This window comes from Aedes aegypti, chromosome 3 (genome assembly GCF_002204515.2).
Source record: "Aedes aegypti strain LVP_AGWG chromosome 3, AaegL5.0 Primary Assembly, whole genome shotgun sequence".
Classification (NCBI taxonomy): domain Eukaryota; kingdom Metazoa; phylum Arthropoda; class Insecta; order Diptera; family Culicidae; genus Aedes; species Aedes aegypti.
Genome location: NC_035109.1, coordinates 341773036 through 341794237, shown reverse-complemented (window position 1 = coordinate 341794237; position 21202 = coordinate 341773036). Strand labels below are relative to the sequence as shown.

Below are 21202 nucleotides of genomic sequence, written 5' to 3'. Positions count from 1 at the left end.
ATCGAAAAACCTAGATCTAGGGTTTTTTTTGTGAACAGATTTTTCCCTATACTGCTTAACAATTAAATTCCTATTATTTATTACGCAGCTGAATGGGGATCCAAATCTCTGCAACTGTAATCGTTATAATTAATCAATACTGAAACTGATAACATCGAATAAATAAAATGAATTGAATAAATTCAAACTGATAAGAGAGGGGGGTGTTGTCACGTATGAAGTCACCGCCGTGACACTACCTCAGTCGGTTCAATAGTGTGATAAAACAGTCTAGTGTCAGATTTTCAAAATCAACTCTTTTTCGGGATTGAAATAGTGGCCCTGAAAAGGGCCTTTTGGTTTGGTGTGATTGAACGCAGTGTCGGTCGTCATTTACTTGGAGCTGGTGTACTTGGTGACGGCCTTGGTGCCTTCCGAAACGGCGTGCTTGGCCAACTCTCCCGGGAGCAGAAGCCGGACGGCGGTTTGGATTTCGCGGGATGTGATCGTCGAACGCTTGTTGTAGTGGGCCAGGCGGGAGGCTTCGGCGGCAATACGCTCAAAGATGTCGTTGACGAAGCTGTTCATGATGCTCATGGCTTTCGACGAAACGCCAGTGTCGGGGTGAACTTGCTTCAACACCTTGTAGATGTAGATGGCGTAGCTTTCCTTCCTGCGCTGCTTCTTCTTCTTCTTATCGCCCTTGACAATGTTCTTCTGGGCCTTGCCGGATTTCTTCGCGGCCTTTCCGCTGGTTTTCGGTGCCATCGTGCTGCTAACGTTGTTTTAGATTCCAAACGAAAACTGAAACTGATGCCCGACCGAACCAGTCGGTTCTCTTTTATACCCGTAGAATGGTGAGCGCTGTTCCGCCCCTTCGCTTCGTTTGCTACTTCATCCATTTCGTTCGCACCATCCTAGTATGAGTGCAGCGCAGGGCTACGCATGTATAAAAGATACCCTCATCCGGTGAAATCACCACCAGTACCGCTTACGTACGCTTCGTGAACGTTTGTTTCTCAAGTCCACTCAAACTCAACCACAAAATGTCTGGCCGCGGCAAAGGAGGCAAAGTTAAGGGAAAGGCAAAGTCCCGTTCCAACCGCGCTGGATTGCAGTTCCCAGTCGGTCGTATTCACCGTCTGCTCCGGAAGGGCAACTATGCCGAGCGTGTCGGTGCCGGCGCTCCAGTCTACTTGGCTGCCGTTATGGAATATCTGGCCGCTGAAGTGCTCGAATTGGCAGGAAACGCTGCCCGTGACAACAAGAAGACCAGAATCATTCCCCGTCATCTGCAGTTGGCCATCCGCAACGACGAAGAATTGAACAAGCTGCTGTCCGGTGTTACCATCGCCCAAGGTGGTGTTCTGCCCAACATTCAGGCTGTCTTGCTGCCGAAGAAAACCGAAAAGAAGGCATAAGTTACACTGCGTGCATCAAACCAAAAACCGTCCTTTTCAGGACGACAATATCCAGTCCACCGCTAGAGAGTTGTTGTTGAAATATTGCAGATTTATCTAATTTAGCCACAGAGAGGATCGATGAAGAGATATCGGCCATATTATGACCATTTCTGAATCAATTCCTAGATTCCGCGGGGGGAAACGTTTGGGCTTCTTAAATGTTCTGTTCGGGATACCTCGAACTTTCGATTTTTGGAGTTCAATTTGCCGAAACAGAAACATAAAACATTGAAACAGCCAGCCCTGCGTGAGCTGTTCCTGAAGAGAGAGGAGGGTAAACTGTTCATCCAGTTCCTGCCCCATTTTCTACTATCTACTGCTTGACAATAGAAGAGTTGATGAAGCAGGTAGTATTTAAAAAACTTATATTATTTATTCGAGGAAAGGCTATATCAGGAGCTCCTAATATTAAAGGAATCAATCAATTTCCAAACCCCACATTTATCACAATTATCAATTATAACTATCATAGGGGTGTGTTTCAAAGTAAACAAGCCAAAGATTACGTTTCAATCATACGGTCAAACTTTCAATGTTGGATGTTCGAGTTGTCTAGTTTGTAGCAACAAGGGGAGGCGAGCTGGGAAAGCTTCTGAATCCGGAAAAGAGCATAAGAAGAAGGGGAAACATACGGCCGGTACCAGAGAATGAAGTCCGCGCTGGAGATGCACATTCAAAAGTGTGTGCAAAGCGAAGCATGAAGGGACAACTCGAGTTGTCGGTTGGTTGACGTACCTCCCTCATCAGTGTTGAGAGTATGATCGTTCGGTGGTAGGAGGAAGGTCAAGGGGCTTTAGGAAGTAATCGTTCCCCCAGGGGAACAAACAGTTTTAGGTACACTGAAGGGAAAATTGCTCACACAACTCTTTTAGGGAATGCTCTAGTGGCCCTGAAAAGGGCCGTTTTGTTGAGAATGGCAACTATAATGCAGACCGAATTTAAGCGCGTTCTCCACGGATACGGCGAGCCAGCTGGATGTCCTTGGGCATAATGGTGACACGCTTGGCGTGGATGGCGCAAAGGTTGGTATCTTCGAAAAGACCGACCAGATAGGCCTCGCTCGCTTCCTGCAGGGCCATGACAGCCGAGCTCTGGAAGCGCAGATCGGTCTTGAAGTCCTGGGCGATCTCACGAACCAGACGCTGGAATGGCAGCTTGCGGATCAGCAGCTCAGTCGACTTTTGGTAGCGACGGATTTCACGCAGAGCAACGGTTCCTGGCCGATAACGGTGAGGCTTCTTGACACCTCCGGTGGCTGGGGCGCTCTTGCGAGCGGCTTTGGTAGCCAGCTGCTTGCGAGGAGCTTTTCCTCCAGTAGACTTACGAGCAGTCTGCTTGGTACGGGCCATTGTGTTAGATGATGATTAATTTGCTTTCAATCCAAACGGATCAGTTGAAACGCAGCGACAGAATGAGGGTCAAAAAACCAGGCAGTCCTCTTTTATATGCTCATATCGACGCAGGCAACCAATCGGAAGCCACGGAAGAATAGAAAAAGCAAGAGAGGAAAGAAGAACTCAACCCTCGAGTGGGTATAAAAGTGGCCGCTAGTGTTTGGCGCAGCCATCATTCCGAATCGAACTGCCGTTGTGAACGGTTGCGTGTCTTTTTGAGTTGCGAGACAAGTTCGAATTCTCTTCCGTGCGTGTGCGAAGTGCACTCTTTTTTCGCGATTTCCCGCTCCCGCGACTGCTCTCCGGCGCTAACCTACCTCCTAGGGGTGGCTAGCCAGAAAGCATCTCTGCTAGTCGAAGCAGAGCAACCGCGGCCCATAGCGATGGGTCGCAATCGGAAGCAAAAGGCGGACTCCGCCTCGACCCCCGCCCCGCTGGCCGACAGCGGGCAGACCAGCGCGCCAAAACGAGCCAGGAATGAAGATGCCAACCCGGCGGCATACAGCAGGTTGCTGGCAAATAACAAGTTTGCCTCCCTGCCTGTGGACCAAGCCCCCCCGGGCGCGAAGGTTCCCCCCCTCTTCACGGCGTCGAAGGACCTCTCGGCGCTGCGATCCGAGCTAGCGGCCAACAACATCCGGCCACTGTTCAAGCTGTGCCATACCGGCACTAAGATCATGTGCGCCTCCGGCGCCGATTACGACAAGGCCGGCAAGCTGCTGAAGGCAAAAGGGGTGGAATTCTACACCCACGATGCCCCCGGTAGCAAGCCGTTCAAAGTACTCGTCCGAGGGCTGCCGGAGTTCACCCCGGAGGCCATCATCGATGAAATGAAGGCGGCTGGACTCAAGGCGACGAGTGTGTTCCCCATCCGGCGAGCACAAGGAGGACGACACCGGGACCAGCTCTACCTGGCCCATTTGGAGAAGGGGTCTACCACCATGGCGGGCCTGACAAGAGTGAGAGCGCTCTTCCACATCGTGGTGGAATGGGAGCGCTACCGCCCGAAAAAACGAGACGTGACGCAGTGTGGCAACTGCCTCGCGTTCGGCCACGGGACCAGGAATTGCCATATGAAGCCCCGCTGTGGCAAATGTGCCGGTGCGCACGCCACTTCGACCTGCCAGCCGATGGAGGGCACCGAATCGAAGTGCGCCAACTGCGGTGCAAACCACGAGGGCAGCAGCCGCAACTGCCCCAAACGTGCGGAGTTTCTGGCAATCCGCCAGCAAGCGTCCGCCAAGAAGCTGGGACGGCAACGCCAGCGCCAACCACCCCCACCGCTGACTGAGGAGCACTTCCCGACGCCCCGCTACCAAGTGCCCAATCTGCCACCGCTTCAACCAACCCACCGGCAGGCATCCCGCCAGTCGGCCCCCTCCGTTCAGCAACGCCTCGCGGCCGCCGCCGCTGCTCCATCGGTCCGGAATGCGCCCCCTCCTGGATGGGGGAATCCTGGACCCAGTGCTTCCGGCACTCCTCCTCCCTCCGACGACGACGGCTCCCTGTACACGCCGGAGCAAATGTTGGAATACACAAGGAACCTTTTCCAACGGCTACGAGCCTGCCGTTCCAAGTCGGAACAGATCGACGCCGCCAACTCGGTGGTATTTGCGTTCTTATCCAAATATGGCCCGTGAGGCCACCACCAAGATCCTCAACTGGAACGCTTGCTCCCTCCGGAGCAAAAATCGAGAGTTGTCCGCCTTCCTGGACCAGGAAGGCATCGACATAGCCGTGATAACGGAGACGCACCTCAAGCCGGAAGTTAACATCTTCATCCCCGACTTCCGGCTCGTGCGGCTTGACCGGTGCGGATCCGAAGGTGGAGGCGTTGCGGTTGCTCTGCGGAGGAACGTCAACTGCACCCTGCTGCCGAGCTTTCAACTCCAAATCATCGAGGCCGTAGGTGTTCGGGTGGAAACCTCCATCGGCCCAATCACGATCATCGCGGCGTACTGCCCGAAGCAAACCAACATCAACGACGGAACATCGGCGGCCTTAAAGCAAGACCTCGTCAAACTGACACGGCGGCAGGGGCAGTTCATCCTGGCTGGCGATCTGAACGCAAGGCACGAGACCTGGGGAAACCCCCGGCGAAATAGGAACGGCCTCATCCTACAACAGGACCTGGAGGAAGGCCACTACACCATCCTGAGCCCGGATTCACCCACCCGCCTGAGCCGGTCCGGGGCCCATGCGACCATTGATGTCTTCCTGACCAACATGGCCGACAACATCTCCCAACCGGTCGTTCACCAGGACCTGAGCTCGGACCACTACCCGGTGGTGGCAGAAGTTGGTTCCCTGGTCAACCGGCATCGGGTCACCCGGCGCAACTACCATCGTGTCGACTGGGGCCAATTCCAGCGGTGTGTCGACGCTAACATCCAGTACGAGGCTCCCCTGGCGTCCGCTGAAGACATCGACCGGCACCTGCAGAGCGTCGAAGAGGCCATCTCCGTGGCCCGAGAACAGCATGTACCAGCATCTGGTCAGGTGAGCAACCCCCTTTTTATCGATCGTGTTACCAAAGATCTCATTCGTTTAAGGAACACCAAACGCAGGCAGTACCAACGCTCTGGTCTGCCTGCGTTGAAAAGCGAAGTCAATCGCATATCCAAAATAATCAAGGCCAGAATGGTGGACCTCAGGAACGATGATTTTTCCAACAAGATCCGCTCTCTCCCAGATTGTGCTAGGCCATTCTGGAAGATGACCAAACTTTTAAAATCCAAACCCAGACCTATTCCACCGTTGATCCCATTAGACAACACCGACTCTAAGGATCGCTTGATAACCCCTGCGGAGAAGGCTGCTGAGATAGGTCGGCATTTCGTCAGCTCCCACAATCTAGGGCTAGACATTCCTAGCCCACACGAAGCTGCTGTTTCCGAACACGCAGCTAACCTACACCAATCTCCCAACGACTTCTCGGAGGAGTTGGAGATCACTGCCGACGAGTTGCTGGCCTATCTCAAAACATCCAAAAACATGAAGGCCCCAGGTTTCGACAACATCCTGAACTTGGAGCTCAAGCAATTGAGTCTCCAGTTCTACCAACATCTGGCACTGATTTTCAATCAGTGCCTCCGACTTAGCTACTTCCCCTCGTCGTGGAAGTCAGCAAAAGTCATCCCCATTAAGAAACCTGGGAAGGATCCTTCCTCCCCCAAAAGCTATCGACCCATCAGCCTTCTCTCAGGGTTATCAAAGCTTTTTGAAAAAGCGATCAACAGACGGCTGCTTTCGGCAGCCGATCAAAACAACATCTTGCTCGAGGAACAGTTTGGCTTTCGACGCGGTCGTTCAACCGTGCACCAACTGACTCGAGTAACCAACATCCTCAGGCGGAACAAGTCCCTTGCCAAATCCTCCGCCATGGCGTTGCTCGATGTTGAAAAAGCATTCGACAACGTCTGGCACGACGGCCTGGTGTACAAGCTGCACCGATACAATCTTCCCACCTATTTGGTGAAAATCATCAAAAACTATCTGTTTAACAGGACGTTCAGGGTTTCCCTCAATGGAGTCAACTCAGACCCCCACAACATCCCCGCAGGTGTTCCACAGGGCAGTATTTTAGGTCCCCTACTATACAACCTGTTCACCTCGGACATGCCTCAGCTCCCTGAAGGCGGCTCACTGTCACTGTTCGCTGACGACACATCAGTCGTCTACAGCGGCAGATTCACGAGAGCACTAACATCTCGACTCCAGAGAGGCCTGAACGTCTTGTCAGATTATTTGAACAGCTGGAAGATCTGTATCAACGCAGCGAAGACCCAGGTCATCCTCTTCCCCTATTCCAAATCCCCCAGACTTGTTCCGGCTGAGGATTGTAAAATCACCCTCGGTGGATCAACGGTGGAATGGTCTGATGCAGCCGACTACCTTGGGCTAACGTTAGACAGCAAGCTTCTCTTCAGACAGCAGGTTGACAAAACGGTCACCAAAAGCAACATCTTGCTCAAAGCATTGTACCCCCTGATCAACCGGAAGTCAACTCTGTCTCTGAAGAATAAGCTTGCTGTTTACAAACAGGTCATTCTTCCAGTAATTGAATATGGCGTTCCAATCTGGGAGAGTTGCGCAAAAACCCACCATCTGAGGCTCCAGAGGACCCAGAATAAGTTCCTCCGGATGATCCTCAACAGCCCTCCGAGAACGAGGACAACCGAGGTTCACCGTCTGGCCGAGATCAAAACATTAGAGGAGCGCTTTGGTGACTCGATCGGTAGATTTAGGGCTCGTTGCCACCAATCGGACCAGCAGGTCATCCGGGACCTCGTTCCCCCCTAGGTTATCAAATTTTATTTTATTGTAGTCTTGTAAATAGTAGCTAGGATAACAAATTTTCTTTTAAAAACCACCAGAGCCCATACGGCCAATATAACAACTAGGGTAAAACCGCAAAAATAACAAAAACATCTATCAAAATCCAACTTTAAGACCAAAGCTGAAGGACCTATCGGTCAACCTCTTGACATGTAAACCAATTACCTTGTAAACCAAAAATTGCAAATAAACATGAATTTAATGAATGAAATTGGCGCAGCCACCCATTCCGAATCGAACTGCCGTTGTGAACGGTTGCGTGTCTTTTTGAGTTGCGAGACACAAGTTCGAATTCTCTTCCGTGCGTGTGCGAAGTGCACTCTTTTTTCGCGATTTCCCGCTCCCGCGACTGCTCTCCGGCGCTAACCTACCTCCTAGGGGTGGCTAGCCAGAAAGCATCTCTGCTAGTCGAAGCAGAGCAACCGCGGCCCATAGCGATGGGTCGCAATCGGAAGCAAAAGGCGGACTCCGCCTCGACCCCCGCCCCGCTGGCCGACAGCGGGCAGACCAGCGCGCCGAAACGAGCCAGAAACGAAGATGCCAACCCGGCGGCATACAGCAGGCTGCTGGCAAATAACAAGTTTGCCTCCCTGCCTGTGGACCAAGCCCCCCCGGGCGCGAAGGTTCCCCCCCTCTTCACGGCGTCGAAGGACCTCTCGGCGCTGCGATCCGAGCTAGCGGCCAACAACATCCGGCCGCTGTTCAAGCTGTGCCATACCGGCACCAAAATCATGTGCGCTTCGGGCGCCGACTTCGACAAGGCCGGCAAGCTGCTGAAGGCAAAAGGGGTGGAATTCTACACCCACGATGCCCCCGGCAGCAAGCCGTTGAAAGTTCTCGTCCGAGGGCTGCCGGAGTTCACCCCGGAGGCAATCGTGGACGAAATGAAGGCGGCTGGACTCAAGCCAACGAATGTGTTCCCCATCCGGAGAGCACAAGGAGGACGACATCGGGACCAGCTCTACCTGGCCCACTTGGAGAAGGGGTCCACCACCATGGCGGGCCTGACGAGGGTGAAAGCGCTCTTCCACATCGTGGTGGAATGGGAGCGCTACCGCCCGAAGAAGCGAGACGTGACGCAGTGTGGCAACTGCCTCGCGCTCGGTCACGGGACACGAAACTGCCACATGAAGCCCCGCTGTGGCAAATGTGCCGGTGCGCACGCCACCACGACTTGCCAACCGATGGAGGGCATCGAGCCGAAGTGCGCCAACTGTGGCGCCAACCACGAGGGCAGCAGCCGCAACTGCCCCAAACGTGCGGAGTTTCTGGCAATCCGCCAGCAAGCGTCCGCCAAGAAGCTGGGACGGCAACGCCAGCGCCAACCACCCCCACCGCTGACTGAGGAGCACTTCCCGACGCCCCGCTACCAAGTGCCCAATCTGCCACCGCTCCAACCAACCCACCGGCAGGCATCCCGCCAGTCGGCCCCTTCCGTTCAGCATCGCCTCGCGGCCGCCGCCGCCGCCCCTCCGGTGCAGAATGCGCCCCCTCCTGGATGGGGGAATCCTGGACGCAGTGTCCCCGGCACTCCTCCCTCCGACGACGGCTCCCTGTACACTCCGGAGCAAATGTTGGAGTACACCAGGGACTTGTTCCAACGGCTGCGCGCCTGCCGTTCCAAGTCGGAGCAGATCAACGCCGCCAACTCGGTGGTATTCGCCTTTCTCGCCAAATATGGCCCGTGAGGCCACCACCAAGATCCTCAACTGGAACGCTTGCTCCCTCCGGAGCAAAAACCGAGAGTTGTCCGCCTTCCTGGACCAAGAAGGCATCGACATAGCCGTGATCACGGAGACGCACCTCAAGCCGGAAGTTAACATCTTCATCCCCGACTTCCGGCTCGTGCGGCTTGACCGGTGCGGATCCGAAGGTGGAGGCGTTGCGGTTGCTCTGCGGAGGAACGTAAACTGCACCCTGCTGCCGAGCTTCCAACTAAAAGTCATCGAGGCCGTAGGTGTTCGGGTGGAAACCTCCATCGGCCCAATCACGATCATCGCGGCGTACTGCCCGAAGCAAACCAACATCAACGACGGAACATCGGCGGCCCTAAAGCAAGACATCGTCAAACTGACACGGCGGCAGGGGCAGTTCATCCTGGCTGGCGATCTGAATGCAAGGCACGAGATCTGGGGAAACCCCCGGCGAAATAGGAACGGCCTCATCCTACAACAGGACCTGGAGGAAGGCCACTACACCATCCTGAGCCCGGATTCACCCACCCGCCTGAGCCGGTCCGGGGCCCATGCGACCATTGATATCTTCCTGACCAACATGGCCGACAACATCTCCCAACCGGTCGTTCACCAGGACCTGAGCTCGGACCACTACCCGGTGGTGGCAGAAGTTGGTTCCCTGGTCAACCGGCATCGGGTCACCCGGCGCAACTACCACCGTGTCGACTGGGGCCAATTCCAGCGGTGTGTCGACGCTAACATCCAGTACGAGGCTCCCCTGGCGTCCGCTGAAGACATCGACCGGCACCTGCAGAGCGTCGAAGAGGCCATCTCCGTGGCCCGAGAACAGCATGTACCAGCATCTGGTCAGGTGAGCAACACCCTTTTTATCGATCGTGTTACCAAAGATCTCATTCGTTTAAGGAACACCAAACGCAGGCAGTACCAACGCTCTGGTCTGCCTGCGTTGAAAAGCGAAGTCAATCGCATATCCAAAATAATCAAGGCCAGAATGGTGGACCTCAGGAACGATGATTTTTCCAACAAGATCCGCTCTCTCCCAGATTGTGCTAGGCCATTCTGGAAGATGACCAAACTTTTGAAATCCAAACCCAGACCTATTCCACCGTTGATCCCATTAGACAACACCGACTCTAAGGATCGCTTGATAACCCCTGCGGAGAAGGCTGCTGAGATAGGTCGGCATTTCGTCAGCTCCCACAATCTAGGGCTAGACATTCCTAGCCCACACGACGCTGCTGTTTCCGAACACGCAGCTAACCTACACCGATCTCCCAACGACTTCTCGGAGGAGTTGGAGATCACTGCTGACGAGTTGCTGGCCTATCTCAAAACATCCAAAAACATGAAGGCCCCAGGTTTCGACAACATCCTGAACTTGGAGCTCAAGCAATTGAGTCTCCAGTTCTACCAACATCTGGCACTGATTTTCAACCAGTGCCTTCGACTTAGCTACTTCCCCTCGTCGTGGAAGTCAGCAAAAGTCATCCCCATTAAGAAACCTGGGAAGGATCCTTCCTCCCCCAAAAGCTATCGACCCATCAGCCTTCTCTCAGGGTTATCAAAGCTTTTTGAAAAAGCGATCAACAGACGGCTGCTTTCGGCAGCCGATCAAAACAACATCTTGCTCGAGGAACAGTTTGGCTTTCGACGCGGTCGTTCAACCGTGCACCAACTGACTCGAGTAACCAACATCCTCAGGCGGAACAAGTCCCTTGCCAAATCCTCCGCCATGGCGTTGCTCGATGTTGAAAAAGCATTCGACAACGTCTGGCACGACGGCCTGGTGTACAAGCTGCACCGATACAATCTTCCCACCTATTTGGTGAAAATCATCAAAAACTATCTGTTTAACAGGACGTTCAGGGTTTCCCTTAATGGAGTCAACTCAGACCCTCACAACATCCCCGCAGGTGTTCCACAGGGCAGTATTTTAGGTCCCCTACTATACAACCTGTTCACCTCGGACATGCCTCAGCTCCCTGAAGGCGGCTCTCTGTCACTGTTCGCTGACGACACATCAGTCGTCTACAGCGGCAGATTCACGAGAGCACTAACATCTCGACTCCAGAGAGGCCTGAACGTCTTGTCAGATTATTTGAACAGCTGGAAGATCTGTATCAACGCAGCGAAGACCCAGGTCATCCTCTTCCCCTATTCCAAATCCCCCAGACTTGTTCCGGCTGAGGATTGTAAAATCACCCTCGGTGGATCAACGGTGGAATGGTCTGATGCAGCCGACTACCTTGGGCTAACGTTAGACAGCAAGCTCCTCTTCAGACAGCAGGTTGACAAAACGGTCATCAAAAGCAACATCTTGCTAAAAGCACTTTATCCACTCATCAACCGGAAGTCAACTCTGTCTTTGAGGAACAAGCTTGCTGTTTACAAACAGGTCATTCTTCCAGTAATTGAATATGGCGTACCAATCTGGGAGAGTTGCGCTAAAACCCACCATCTGAGGCTCCAGAGGACCCAAAATAAGTTCCTCCGGATGATCCTCAACAGTCCTCCGAGAACGAGGACAACCGAGGTCCACCGTCTGGCCGAGATCAAAACTTTAGAGGAGCGCTTTGGTGACTCGATTGAAAAATTCAGGGCTCGTTGCCACCAATCTGGCCAGCAGGTCATCCGGGACCTCGTTCCCCCTTAGGTTATCAAATTTTTTGTAGTGTAAATAGTTAGTTAGGTTATCAAATTTTCTTTTTATAAAAAAAAAAAAACTACCAGAGCCCATAAGGCCAAGAAAAACCAGGGTAACACCACAAAATCAAACCAGCCAAACAAAAACCATTACAAACAAAGTTGAAGGACCCCTTCGGGGTCAAACCCTTAACATGTAAAATAATTTTGTACAAAAATCCAAAATGAAAATAAAATGAATTTAATGAATGAAAATGAATGCTTCTTCGCTCATTCTTCTTTTTGCCGTCAGACTGTGAACATGGTCAGCGAGCAAGTCTCGAGTGCCTTTCGCATTCTCAGCTCAGTTTTCAATGGAACGCGAATGAAACAACAACACGCCGCCACGACTGAAGCCGCTTGTTGAAGCGCACATCGTCATCGCCACCGCAAACCTCATCGGGCGAGGAGGATTTGTACCAGTGCGCCGTCAAAATGTGTCAGTGTTACGCAAATTCAACATTTCAATCGGCCCTTTCCAGAGCCAACAAATGTGTTTTAAAGAGTTGATTGTGTAATATTCCTTAATTTGTTCGAGATGGCTGAAGAAAATCGACCAAAGCCGCTTGTTGAAGCGCACATCGTCATCAGCACCGAAAATCTCACCGGGCGAGGAGGATTGCAACCAGTGCGCCGTCAAAATGTGTCCGTGTTACGCAAATTCAACAATTCAATCGGCACTTTTCAGAGCCAACAAATGTGTTTTAAAGAGTTGATTGTGTAATATTCTTAAAATTGTTCGAGATGGCTGAAGAAAATCGACCAAAGCCGCCAAAATGTGTCCGTGTTACGCAAATTCAACAATTCAATCGGCCCTTTCCGGAGCCAACAAATGTGTTTTAAAGAGTTAATTCTGTAATATTCCCTAATGTGTTTACCACATACTTGCTATAATTTCTTAATTCATCTCATAGCAGCATACAATAATTGATTTATTACGAATAATTGACAATACGGCAATTTGAGGATGTTTCCGAAGACGCTGCTGCAGTGCCGTCGGGATGCAATAATAGCATAATGCTAATCTTGTCATTCCCTTACCCAGACATCAGTTTCATATAGCCTATTTCCCAGATAAGAAAACTAAGAATTTGAAAGGAGGAGCATCACCTGCTATTCTAAGGGTATAAAGCATCCCTTCTTCGTTGAATTCGGTTTCATTCTGTTTTCGCTTTCGAGCTGGTAAGAGCTCCTGCAAACCTGCTCAGCTCCTCGCTACCAGAGGCAAGCTGTTTGTACGAGATGGCTGAAGAAAATCGACCAAAGCCGCTTGTTGAAGCGCACATCGTCATCAGCACCGAAAATCTCACCGGGCGAGGAGGATTGCTACCAGTGCGCCGTCAAAATGTGTCCGTGTTACGCAAATTCAACAATTCAATCGGCACTTTTCAGAGCCAACAAATGTGTTTTAAAAAGTTGATTGTGTAATTTTCTTTAATTTGTTCGAGATGGCTGAAGAAAATCAACCAAAGCCGCTTGTTGAAGCGCACATCGTCATCAGCACCGAAAATCTCACCGGGCGAGGAGGATTGCAACCAGTGCGCCGTCAAAATGTGTCCGTGTTACGCAAATTCAACAATTCAATCGGCACTTTTCAGAGCCAACAAATGTGTTTTAAAGAGTTGATTGTGTAATATTCTTTAATTTGTTCGAGATGGCTGAAGAAAATCGACCAAAGCCGCCAAAATGTGTCCGTGTTTACGCAAATTCAACAATTCAATCAGCTCTTTCCGAAGCCAACAAATGTGTTTTAAAGAGTTAATTGTGTAATATTCCCTAATGTGTTTATCACATACTTGCTATAATTTCTTAATTCATCTCATAGCAGCATACAATAATTGATTTATTACGAATAATTGACAATACGGCAATTTGAGGATGTTTCCGAGGACGCTGCTGCAGTGCCGTCGGGATGCAATAATAGCATAATGCTAATCTTGTAATTCCCTTACCCAGACATCAGTTTCATATAGCCTATTTCCCAGATAAGAAAACGAAGAATTTGAAAGGAGGAGCATCACCTGCTATTCTAAGGGTATAAAGCATTCCTTCTTCGTTGAATTCGGTTTCATTCTGTTTTCGCTTTCAAGCTGGTAAGAGCTCCTCCAAACCTGCTCAGCTCCTCGCTACCAGAGGCAAGCTGTTGATCACCAAGCGGCGGCAAGTTTGTACGAGATGGCTGAAGAAAATCGACCAAAGCCGCTTGTTGAAGCGCACATCGTCATCAGCACCGCAAATCTCACTGGGTGAGGAGGATTGCAACCAGTGCGCCGTCAAAATGTGTCCGTGTTACGCAAATTCAACAATTCAATCGGCCCTTTCCAGAGCCAACAAAGGTGTTTTAAAGAGTTGATTGTGTAATATTCCCTAATGTGTTTACCACATCTCTTTATTCATCTCATAGCATCATTCAATTACTGATTTATTACGAATAATTGACAATACGGCAATTTGAGAATGCTTTCGAGGACGCTGCTGCAGTGCCGTTGGGATGAGTGCTCAACATTTCACAACGATTGTAAAATAGAGTGGCATTTCAAACAGCGTCTTTGTTTTCCCATATTTTATGGGACAACTTCGATGACGAAAATTATCACATGTAACAAAATTGCACAGTCGAGTCTAGTACACGACACTGAAGACGGCCTTACAGTTGAGGTCGAAATACGCGTATCTGTCAAAGGATACAAACTCTAGTGGAATTTATTGTACTAAACTCAGTTTTATAATTAAGTTTCACAACTTAATAATTAAGTTTTATTTATTATGAAGGTAAATTTCTGATCGATTATTACAATTGCCAGAATTATTAGAATCTACTTCAAGATTGTAATAATTCTGGTAATTGTAATAATGGATCAGAAATTTACCTTCATAATAAATAAAACTAATGATTATCAATAGCTAATTATTGAATATTTAGTAAATGTCAACCCTTCCGACAAATCATTCATTTCTTACGCATTAGCATTTTCTGAGATTTTCAAGTAATTCTCAGCCCAACACATCATTGGTACATGCCCATTTCCCAGATTTGACTATCAGAAAGAGAAGAACACGAAAGGGAGGAGCATCATTTGCTATTCTAAGGTAATGAAACATGCTTTCTACGTCAGATTCGGTTTCATTCCATTTTCGCTTTCGAGCTGGTAAGTGCTCCGAACCTGCTCAGCGAGGAGTAGCTCGCTGCCAGAAGCCTGCTGAGATGTAGATTTTCAAGTTGCCAATCCAGCGTCTGGTTTGTGAAATCGAACAAGATTTCTAGATTGGCTCTCGCTTTGAAAATTGGACCTGCGGGAATCAGTGTGCCGTAATGCAAGATTTGTACGAGATGACTGAAGAAAATCAGCCAAAGCCGCCTGTAGAAGCGTTCATCGTCATCGCCACCGCAAATCTCTTCGGGCGAGGATAATTTTAGTCTGTGCGCTGTCAAAATATGTCTGTGTTACTCGAATTTAACAATTCAATCGGCCCTTTCCAGGCCAACAAATGTGTACTAAAGAGTTAATTGTGTAATATTTCCTAATACCACATACTTGCTATAATCACTTAATTCTTCTCGTAACATCATACAATATCTGATATGTTATGAATAATTGCAAATAGGAGCCTTCCTTAGCCGAGTTTTAAGAGTCCGCGGTTACAAAGCAAAGTCATACTGAATGTGTCTGTGTTTGATTCCCGGTCGGTAATTTCGTAATGGAAATTTTCTTAATTTCCCTGGGCATAAAGTATCATCGTACCTGCCACACGATGTACGAATGCGAAAATGGCAACTTTGGCAAAGAATGCTCTCAGTTAATAACTGTGGAAGTGCTCATTGAACAGTAAGCTGAGAAGTAGGCTCTGTCACAGTGGGGACGTTATGCCAAGAAGAAGAAGAATTGAAAATACGACAAATTGAAATTTACGTTGGCGATGACGATATCGATGACTGAAGCACTTTTCCGAACGAAGAGCTTCTCACTGTTATTAAATTCACAAACCGTTACATTCTATAAGGTTGATAATATGGATATTCAAATGCAGCAAATCACATGGCGTAGTTAACGTCATGCGGTCGTGTCTTGTACACAACCCCCACTGATTTTTCAAAATTTCAACAAGTTTTCACTGTGGATATTATTAGTAAGATGTATTTCATCGTATGAGCAATGAGATTTAATGCAAATTAGAATTTTTATTGTGTTTCAGTCGAAACCCAAATGCACGGTGAATGGATCCTTTTCAATATATATGGATCCTATTACCGTGTATAGTGTAAAAGGCATGAAATTATGCGATAATATTAGATTTATTGTTATGTCGTCATTAAACTACTTCATATTTAGAATTTAAGTGAATATGGAATGGTTTGGACAATACAGTCAAACCTCCTATAACGATTTTAATTAAAAAATAATAATTTAGCCAATTTTTAAACTTTGTATAGTTTTTATTGTAAATGAAGATTTGAATACTCTTAAAAATGAATGCGCACACTACTAGCAACATAGTTGCTCCATTAACAACGTTTCTTCAAGATACAAAATCAAATCATGACGAAAACTATACGCACGGTAAATGGTGACACATAGAACGGTACGAGGCGACCTTAACATGACATTTTCAAACATAATTTTTGACTAATTTTTTGTTATGCATCACTAGTTTTAGATTTTTCCCTGAATTATTATATAATTGCCCGCTACGTAGTGGTATTCTAGTACGCTTCAAATTATTTGGAATAGTTTTATATTTTTTTGAAGTGCAAATTTTTCTTAAATGCACGGTGAATGGTAGCTTGACGGTACAGTTAACTCTCCCTAACTCGATATTGAAATTGTCTTGAATTGGTTTTGATACTTGAATGCAACAGGATCATAACCTATATATTTGCATTTGCTTCTTTGAATGATTGTTCTCCTTCGTCTTCGAAAATAGCCCCTATTTGTTTTGCTGGTCTGCTCGATAGGTAGACAGTTTGACAGTTCGATAGGTAGATTTGGTTTCACTCTTCGCGCAACTCGGGTGCCTCTGAGAAAAAAAAAAAAAAAAAAAAAATCCCATATTTTCAGGGCTAGACATTTTAGTAATATTCAGTAACAAACAAAATAGTCCCCTTAACCTTTACAATGCAGTGTTACTTCACGGAACAAGCCTAAAGTATAATGGAACATATATCGGCATAAATCGAACGAGTTTTGTAACTTGGAAAAAGTAGTAGAAAAGATAATCCCCTAACACCCCGCTAACTTTCAAAAAGAAACTTTTTCCATAAGAAATATTAAAAGGCGAAATCTAGATAACATTTTCAAAAGCTTTTGTCTGCGTTGTGATCTCAATTAAATATACTTATGTTCTGGGTTACTCACATAGTTTTGTTAATATTGTTTCATTGTTTTGTAGTTAAATCTTTTTTGCCAATAAAATTCTTTCAAAAATGGTTTGAATCGTTTTCAATATCTAGACTCCACAATACCTAATATTAATAGATATCCCCGATCACATAATGCAGCTCACAATCCTCCGAACAAAGCAAGCATTTCAGATGACTGATATATCGACTTCCGACGTTTTTGTGACTTTTCAAACTTGATGGAGAAGTTCAATCCCTTAAAACCCCACGAGTCCTTAACACCCCATTTTACGGTACTAACTTCTTAAAAAGGTTTCACTTTTCTCAATAATTAGCAATGTAGTACCAAACAATGTTTGTTTGATTTTTTGAGCTTGGCTCTAACTTTTTGACTCAAGAGTTTGAAAGAAAAGTTTACTAGCCTAAAATAATCTTGCCGAAAGTTTTTGCACTCAAACATATTGGATACAAAAAAAAATCCTAAGTTGTTGAATATTCATACCACAATAAATCCAGATTTCCTTGGGAACAGCATTTTAAGAGTTTCTAATCTCTCATTAGTTAACTAATCGATTACAAATTGAATAGGTAAGGTAGATGCTGCTACATGTGTGGGTTTGTTTTATTTTTTTTAATTCACCCTAGATTTAATTACTTTAGAGAAACATCAATTTAATGAAACACTGATTTATTTTGGCATCTGGAGTTTGGCATCGGCCAAATTATCTGAAACTCGGCAGTAAGACGCACTTGAAGAGCATAATGTTGATAAATAGCAGTCAAGGCCTTCCTTAGTGTAGTGGTAAAGTCGGTGGCTACAAAGCAAACCCATGCTGAAGGTGTCTGGGTTCAACTTCCCAACAAGCCATGTGAGCAAAATGGTCACATAAAAAAATAAAGTGAGAAGCCGGCCAAGAAAAATGAGAAGAAGAAGAGGCATTCGCAAAATCCCATGTGCGAAATAAATCAAAAGAATGAGCACAAAAAATTTTGATAATGAAGACGCGTTCACTCCAACGGAAATGCTCCACGTGTAGTAACAGCGGCGGAAGTAATTTACCGGTTTCAATTTGAGTGTCAGGAGCTCAGGGCCAAATTTTCGAGCCGCAAATTTTTCTCGGTGCACGCAAGCAAATGGCGGCGGTGCTCACTCTCTTTCTCTCGTACCCAAACTGCGATGGGGGGATGTGAGGCGTTCGATTCGCCAATCACGCTTAAAATCAGTTACACTGTATTGATTTGCTCTCATCTTTGGAATAGTGGAACAGCATTGGATTACGAAAATCAAACATACTGAGCAAGGTCGACCCATTGGCCCCGAAAGATTGAGATTTTCAGAAGCCAATCCCTGGGCTTAGTATTTTACTGCCAATTAACTTAATTTGCAACATCCACAAGAGTAATTTGATTATTCCGCAAGGAAAATAGTGGCAGTTCGCTCATACTGGATCAGCTGTCAAGATTACTTTGGTTATTAGCAGCAAACTGTACTTGACCGCTCTACTTGGGATGTCGATACTCAGCCTGCCCAGTAGGTCCGGTACGTACGGACCTGTGAACTAGACTATCGAAATGCATACATTTTGCATTTTGACATACGAACGCTTTATGTTTCGTTTTAGCATCAACTCACATCCAGGCGTCGGTAGGCGCGTGGTGTACGCACAGACCTAACGATCGCAAGGTCCTTGGTTCGATTCCAGGTTGCTGCGAGAAACATTTTTTGTTGCCAATGTTTGGTTTCATAAGGCAAAGCTATGAATTTCAACCCGATTTATTGTGGCGAATTTTCATAAGTGCATCCAATGTATTTCGATAGTCCATTTGCCTGAGTGTATTAAAAACGCACGGGCCTATCGATCGCAAGGTCCTTGGTTCGATTCCAGGTTGCCGCGAAAACATGTTTTGGTTTCACAAGGCAACGCTACGAATCTCAACCCGATTTAAATAAGGCTCCCCCAAAACTACGCGACTTTTTACGGCGACAGCGACACGATTTCGTTGTTGTGTCGCTGCAAGCACTCTTCTATGGAACCATCTTGACTGACACGACGCGAATCGCTGCGAAATCGCGACGTTTTTTTGTCGCTGTCGCCGTAAAAAGTCGCTTAGATCTGGGGGAGCCTTTAAGTCGATAGACTTCTTCAAATCCTTGAATCATTCGAGTGTATCAAAAGCTGTTCCTCTAGTGGAGGTTTGCTTTGGGTACGGATGCACCGCTACAGTGAGTGCCAGCCAGTGCTCGCCTACCTGTCCGGGCTTTACAGTTGCTGGCAGAGAAAGGGGTGCATGATTGGCCAATTTTATTGATTTGCGAAAGGGTTCGGGAAGAATTCGCCATTCAGTGGCAAAGTGCACGTAACTTTTCGGGGGGATTTATTTCCCTCTGGAAATAAATGGAAATGGAATATCATTGACTGTGCAACTCTTTGTTCTAAACTTGGATGGTAGTCCTGAAAAGGACTGATTGGATGTTAGATACTGTTTTACAACAGTACGGTTGCTGTCCCAAATTTACTTCTTGGCAGCGGTCTTCTTCGCGGCAGCTTTCTTGGCTGGGGCAGCCTTCTTCGGTTTTGGGGTCTTGGGCTTCTTGGCGGCGGTCTTGGAAGGTTTGGTGGCCTTCTGCTTCGGAGCAGCAGCCTTCTTCACACCACCGGCCTTTTTGGCAGCCTTGGCACCAGCAGCTTTGGCTTTCTTGGCTGCAGCCGGCTTCTTGGCTTTCTTCTCGCCGGCTGGCTTCTTGGCCTTCTTCTCCCCAGCTGGTTTCTTGGTGGCCTTCTTCTTCTCTCCGGTAGCCTTCTTGGCCTTCTTCTCGCCGGCCTTCTTCGGTTTCTTCTCACTGGCGGCCTTCTTAGCTTCAGCCTTCAGCTTGAACGAACCGGAAGCGCCGGTGCCCTTGGTTTGGACGAACTTGCCCTTCTCGACGCCATTCTTCAAGGCCTTCTTGAGGAATGGGGCAAGCTTGGCGACATCGCATTTGTAGTTGGCGGCGATGTACTTCTTGATGGCCTGCAGGGACGATCCGTTGCGTTCCTTCAAGGTTTTGATGGCAGCAACAACCATGTCGTTGACTGGGGGGTGGGTCGACGGCTTCTTCGGCTTGCCCTGTCCCTTGGGGGCCCTTGGCTTCTTGGTCTTGGCTGGCGAGGCAGCCGGGGCTGCGGCAGCGGCTTCAGTGGCAACTTCAGACATCTCGATAGGTAGCTAGAGTAACACTCACACGATGGCGATAGTAAACGAATGAATGACGGAAATTCTGGCAACAGTGCGGTGTTCGATTTCGTCGTCTGTGTTAGGGATGCAGACATGGTCGTCCACTGGATGACTGTTCGCGAAATATTGTACATATTTTTGGTAACACCTTTTTAAAACGCATTTTTCCGGTAATCGCACTAAGTATTTGCCTGTCTAGTATGTCCGTTTGGTGAGTGCATGAGTCTCGCTAGCAGCCCGTCATCGCCACATCGGGCCGGTTTCGCGAGAAGCACCGCTGAGACATGTCTTTACAGCACCCGTGCGCCATATGGTGTGGCTTTGCTCGATAAAACAATCAATAGTAACTATTGAAACAATACCACCCTGCACGGCGGTGGTGAATTTGGCAACATGAATGGTTGCTCTTTGCGGTGACATGCGGGTATAGCCAGTATGCCGGTGTCTAATGGCCCCTAATGAGCCTCAAACAAAGTCATTCCCAGTGCCGACGAGCGATGTTACGCGTTTGGTTTTAGTAAACTTTGAACAATGTTAATTTGATGTTTTTCATCAAACATACCGAAAACTTGGGCTCGACTATGACGTCAGTCACACAAGTTTGTGCCATTTTGTCCGGAAAACAATGTCACCAAACACTAATCACCTTCCACCTGTGCACTGTTGGTTGGTCGAATGTGTGCAAATTGCTGGCATTGCCTCAGCCATCGGCGGCAACTGCATTGGAAAAGGACAGTGCACGTGCTACTATGGATCTAGCTTATCTGAGAATGTTTTACTTCAAGAAGCAAGCAAGCAAAGCAAGCACCCTCCCTGCGGTGGAATCTGCAAATGAGCTAGTGCGAAATCTGCCCGAATAGGCATCGGTTTTGCTAGCTGCAGTTGCATCGAATGAACATTCCATACAATCTCTTCTGGCGGCAGTAGTACCGGACATGTCGCGCTGAATTCGCGACAAATTGTTCTCGGAAGTCCCTAACATGCCCCACGGCACGTGTTCCCGGTGTAGAAACTGCACCCTACACTCCCCCCGATCGAGATATATTTTTGTGTACAGTGCCCTCAGGGGCTGTTCAACGTGTCTGTCCGTGCTAG

At 48.1% G+C, this 21202-nt stretch overlaps 3 protein-coding genes across 3 annotated transcripts; 1 reads left to right on the top strand and 2 right to left on the bottom strand.

Annotated features, from left to right (window-relative positions):
* Positions 1–320: 320 nt before the first annotated feature.
* LOC110677800 (histone H2B) lies at positions 321–849 on the bottom strand. The gene has a single exon (XM_021849326.1). It carries the CDS (start codon positions 745–747, stop codon positions 373–375), a length of 375 nt encoding a protein of 124 aa, XP_021705018.1. The 5' UTR covers positions 748–849; the 3' UTR covers positions 321–372.
* A 118-nt stretch (positions 850–967) lies between these two features.
* On the top strand, positions 968–1448 carry LOC110677803 (histone H2A). Its single transcript, XM_021849329.1, has one exon. The coding sequence runs from the start codon at positions 1026–1028 to the stop codon at positions 1398–1400; it is 375 nt and encodes a 124-aa protein (XP_021705021.1). The 5' UTR covers positions 968–1025; the 3' UTR covers positions 1401–1448.
* Positions 1449–19344: 17896 nt separating this feature from the next.
* On the bottom strand, positions 19345–20815 carry LOC110677796 (histone H1-like). The gene has a single exon (XM_021849322.1). The coding sequence runs from the start codon at positions 20084–20086 to the stop codon at positions 19406–19408; it is 681 nt and encodes a 226-aa protein (XP_021705014.1). The 5' UTR covers positions 20087–20815; the 3' UTR covers positions 19345–19405.
* Between the last annotated feature and the right edge of the window lie 387 nt (positions 20816–21202).

Excerpts from the sequence above, each read along its gene's own strand:
- LOC110677796 (XM_021849322.1), bottom strand. The coding sequence starts at position 20,086 with ATGTCTGAAGTTGCCACTGAAGCCGCTGCCGCAGCCCCGGCTGCCTCG.
- LOC110677803 (XM_021849329.1), top strand. The coding sequence starts at position 1,026 with ATGTCTGGCCGCGGCAAAGGAGGCAAAGTTAAGGGAAAGGCAAAGTCC.
- LOC110677800 (XM_021849326.1), bottom strand. The coding sequence starts at position 747 with ATGGCACCGAAAACCAGCGGAAAGGCCGCGAAGAAATCCGGCAAGGCC.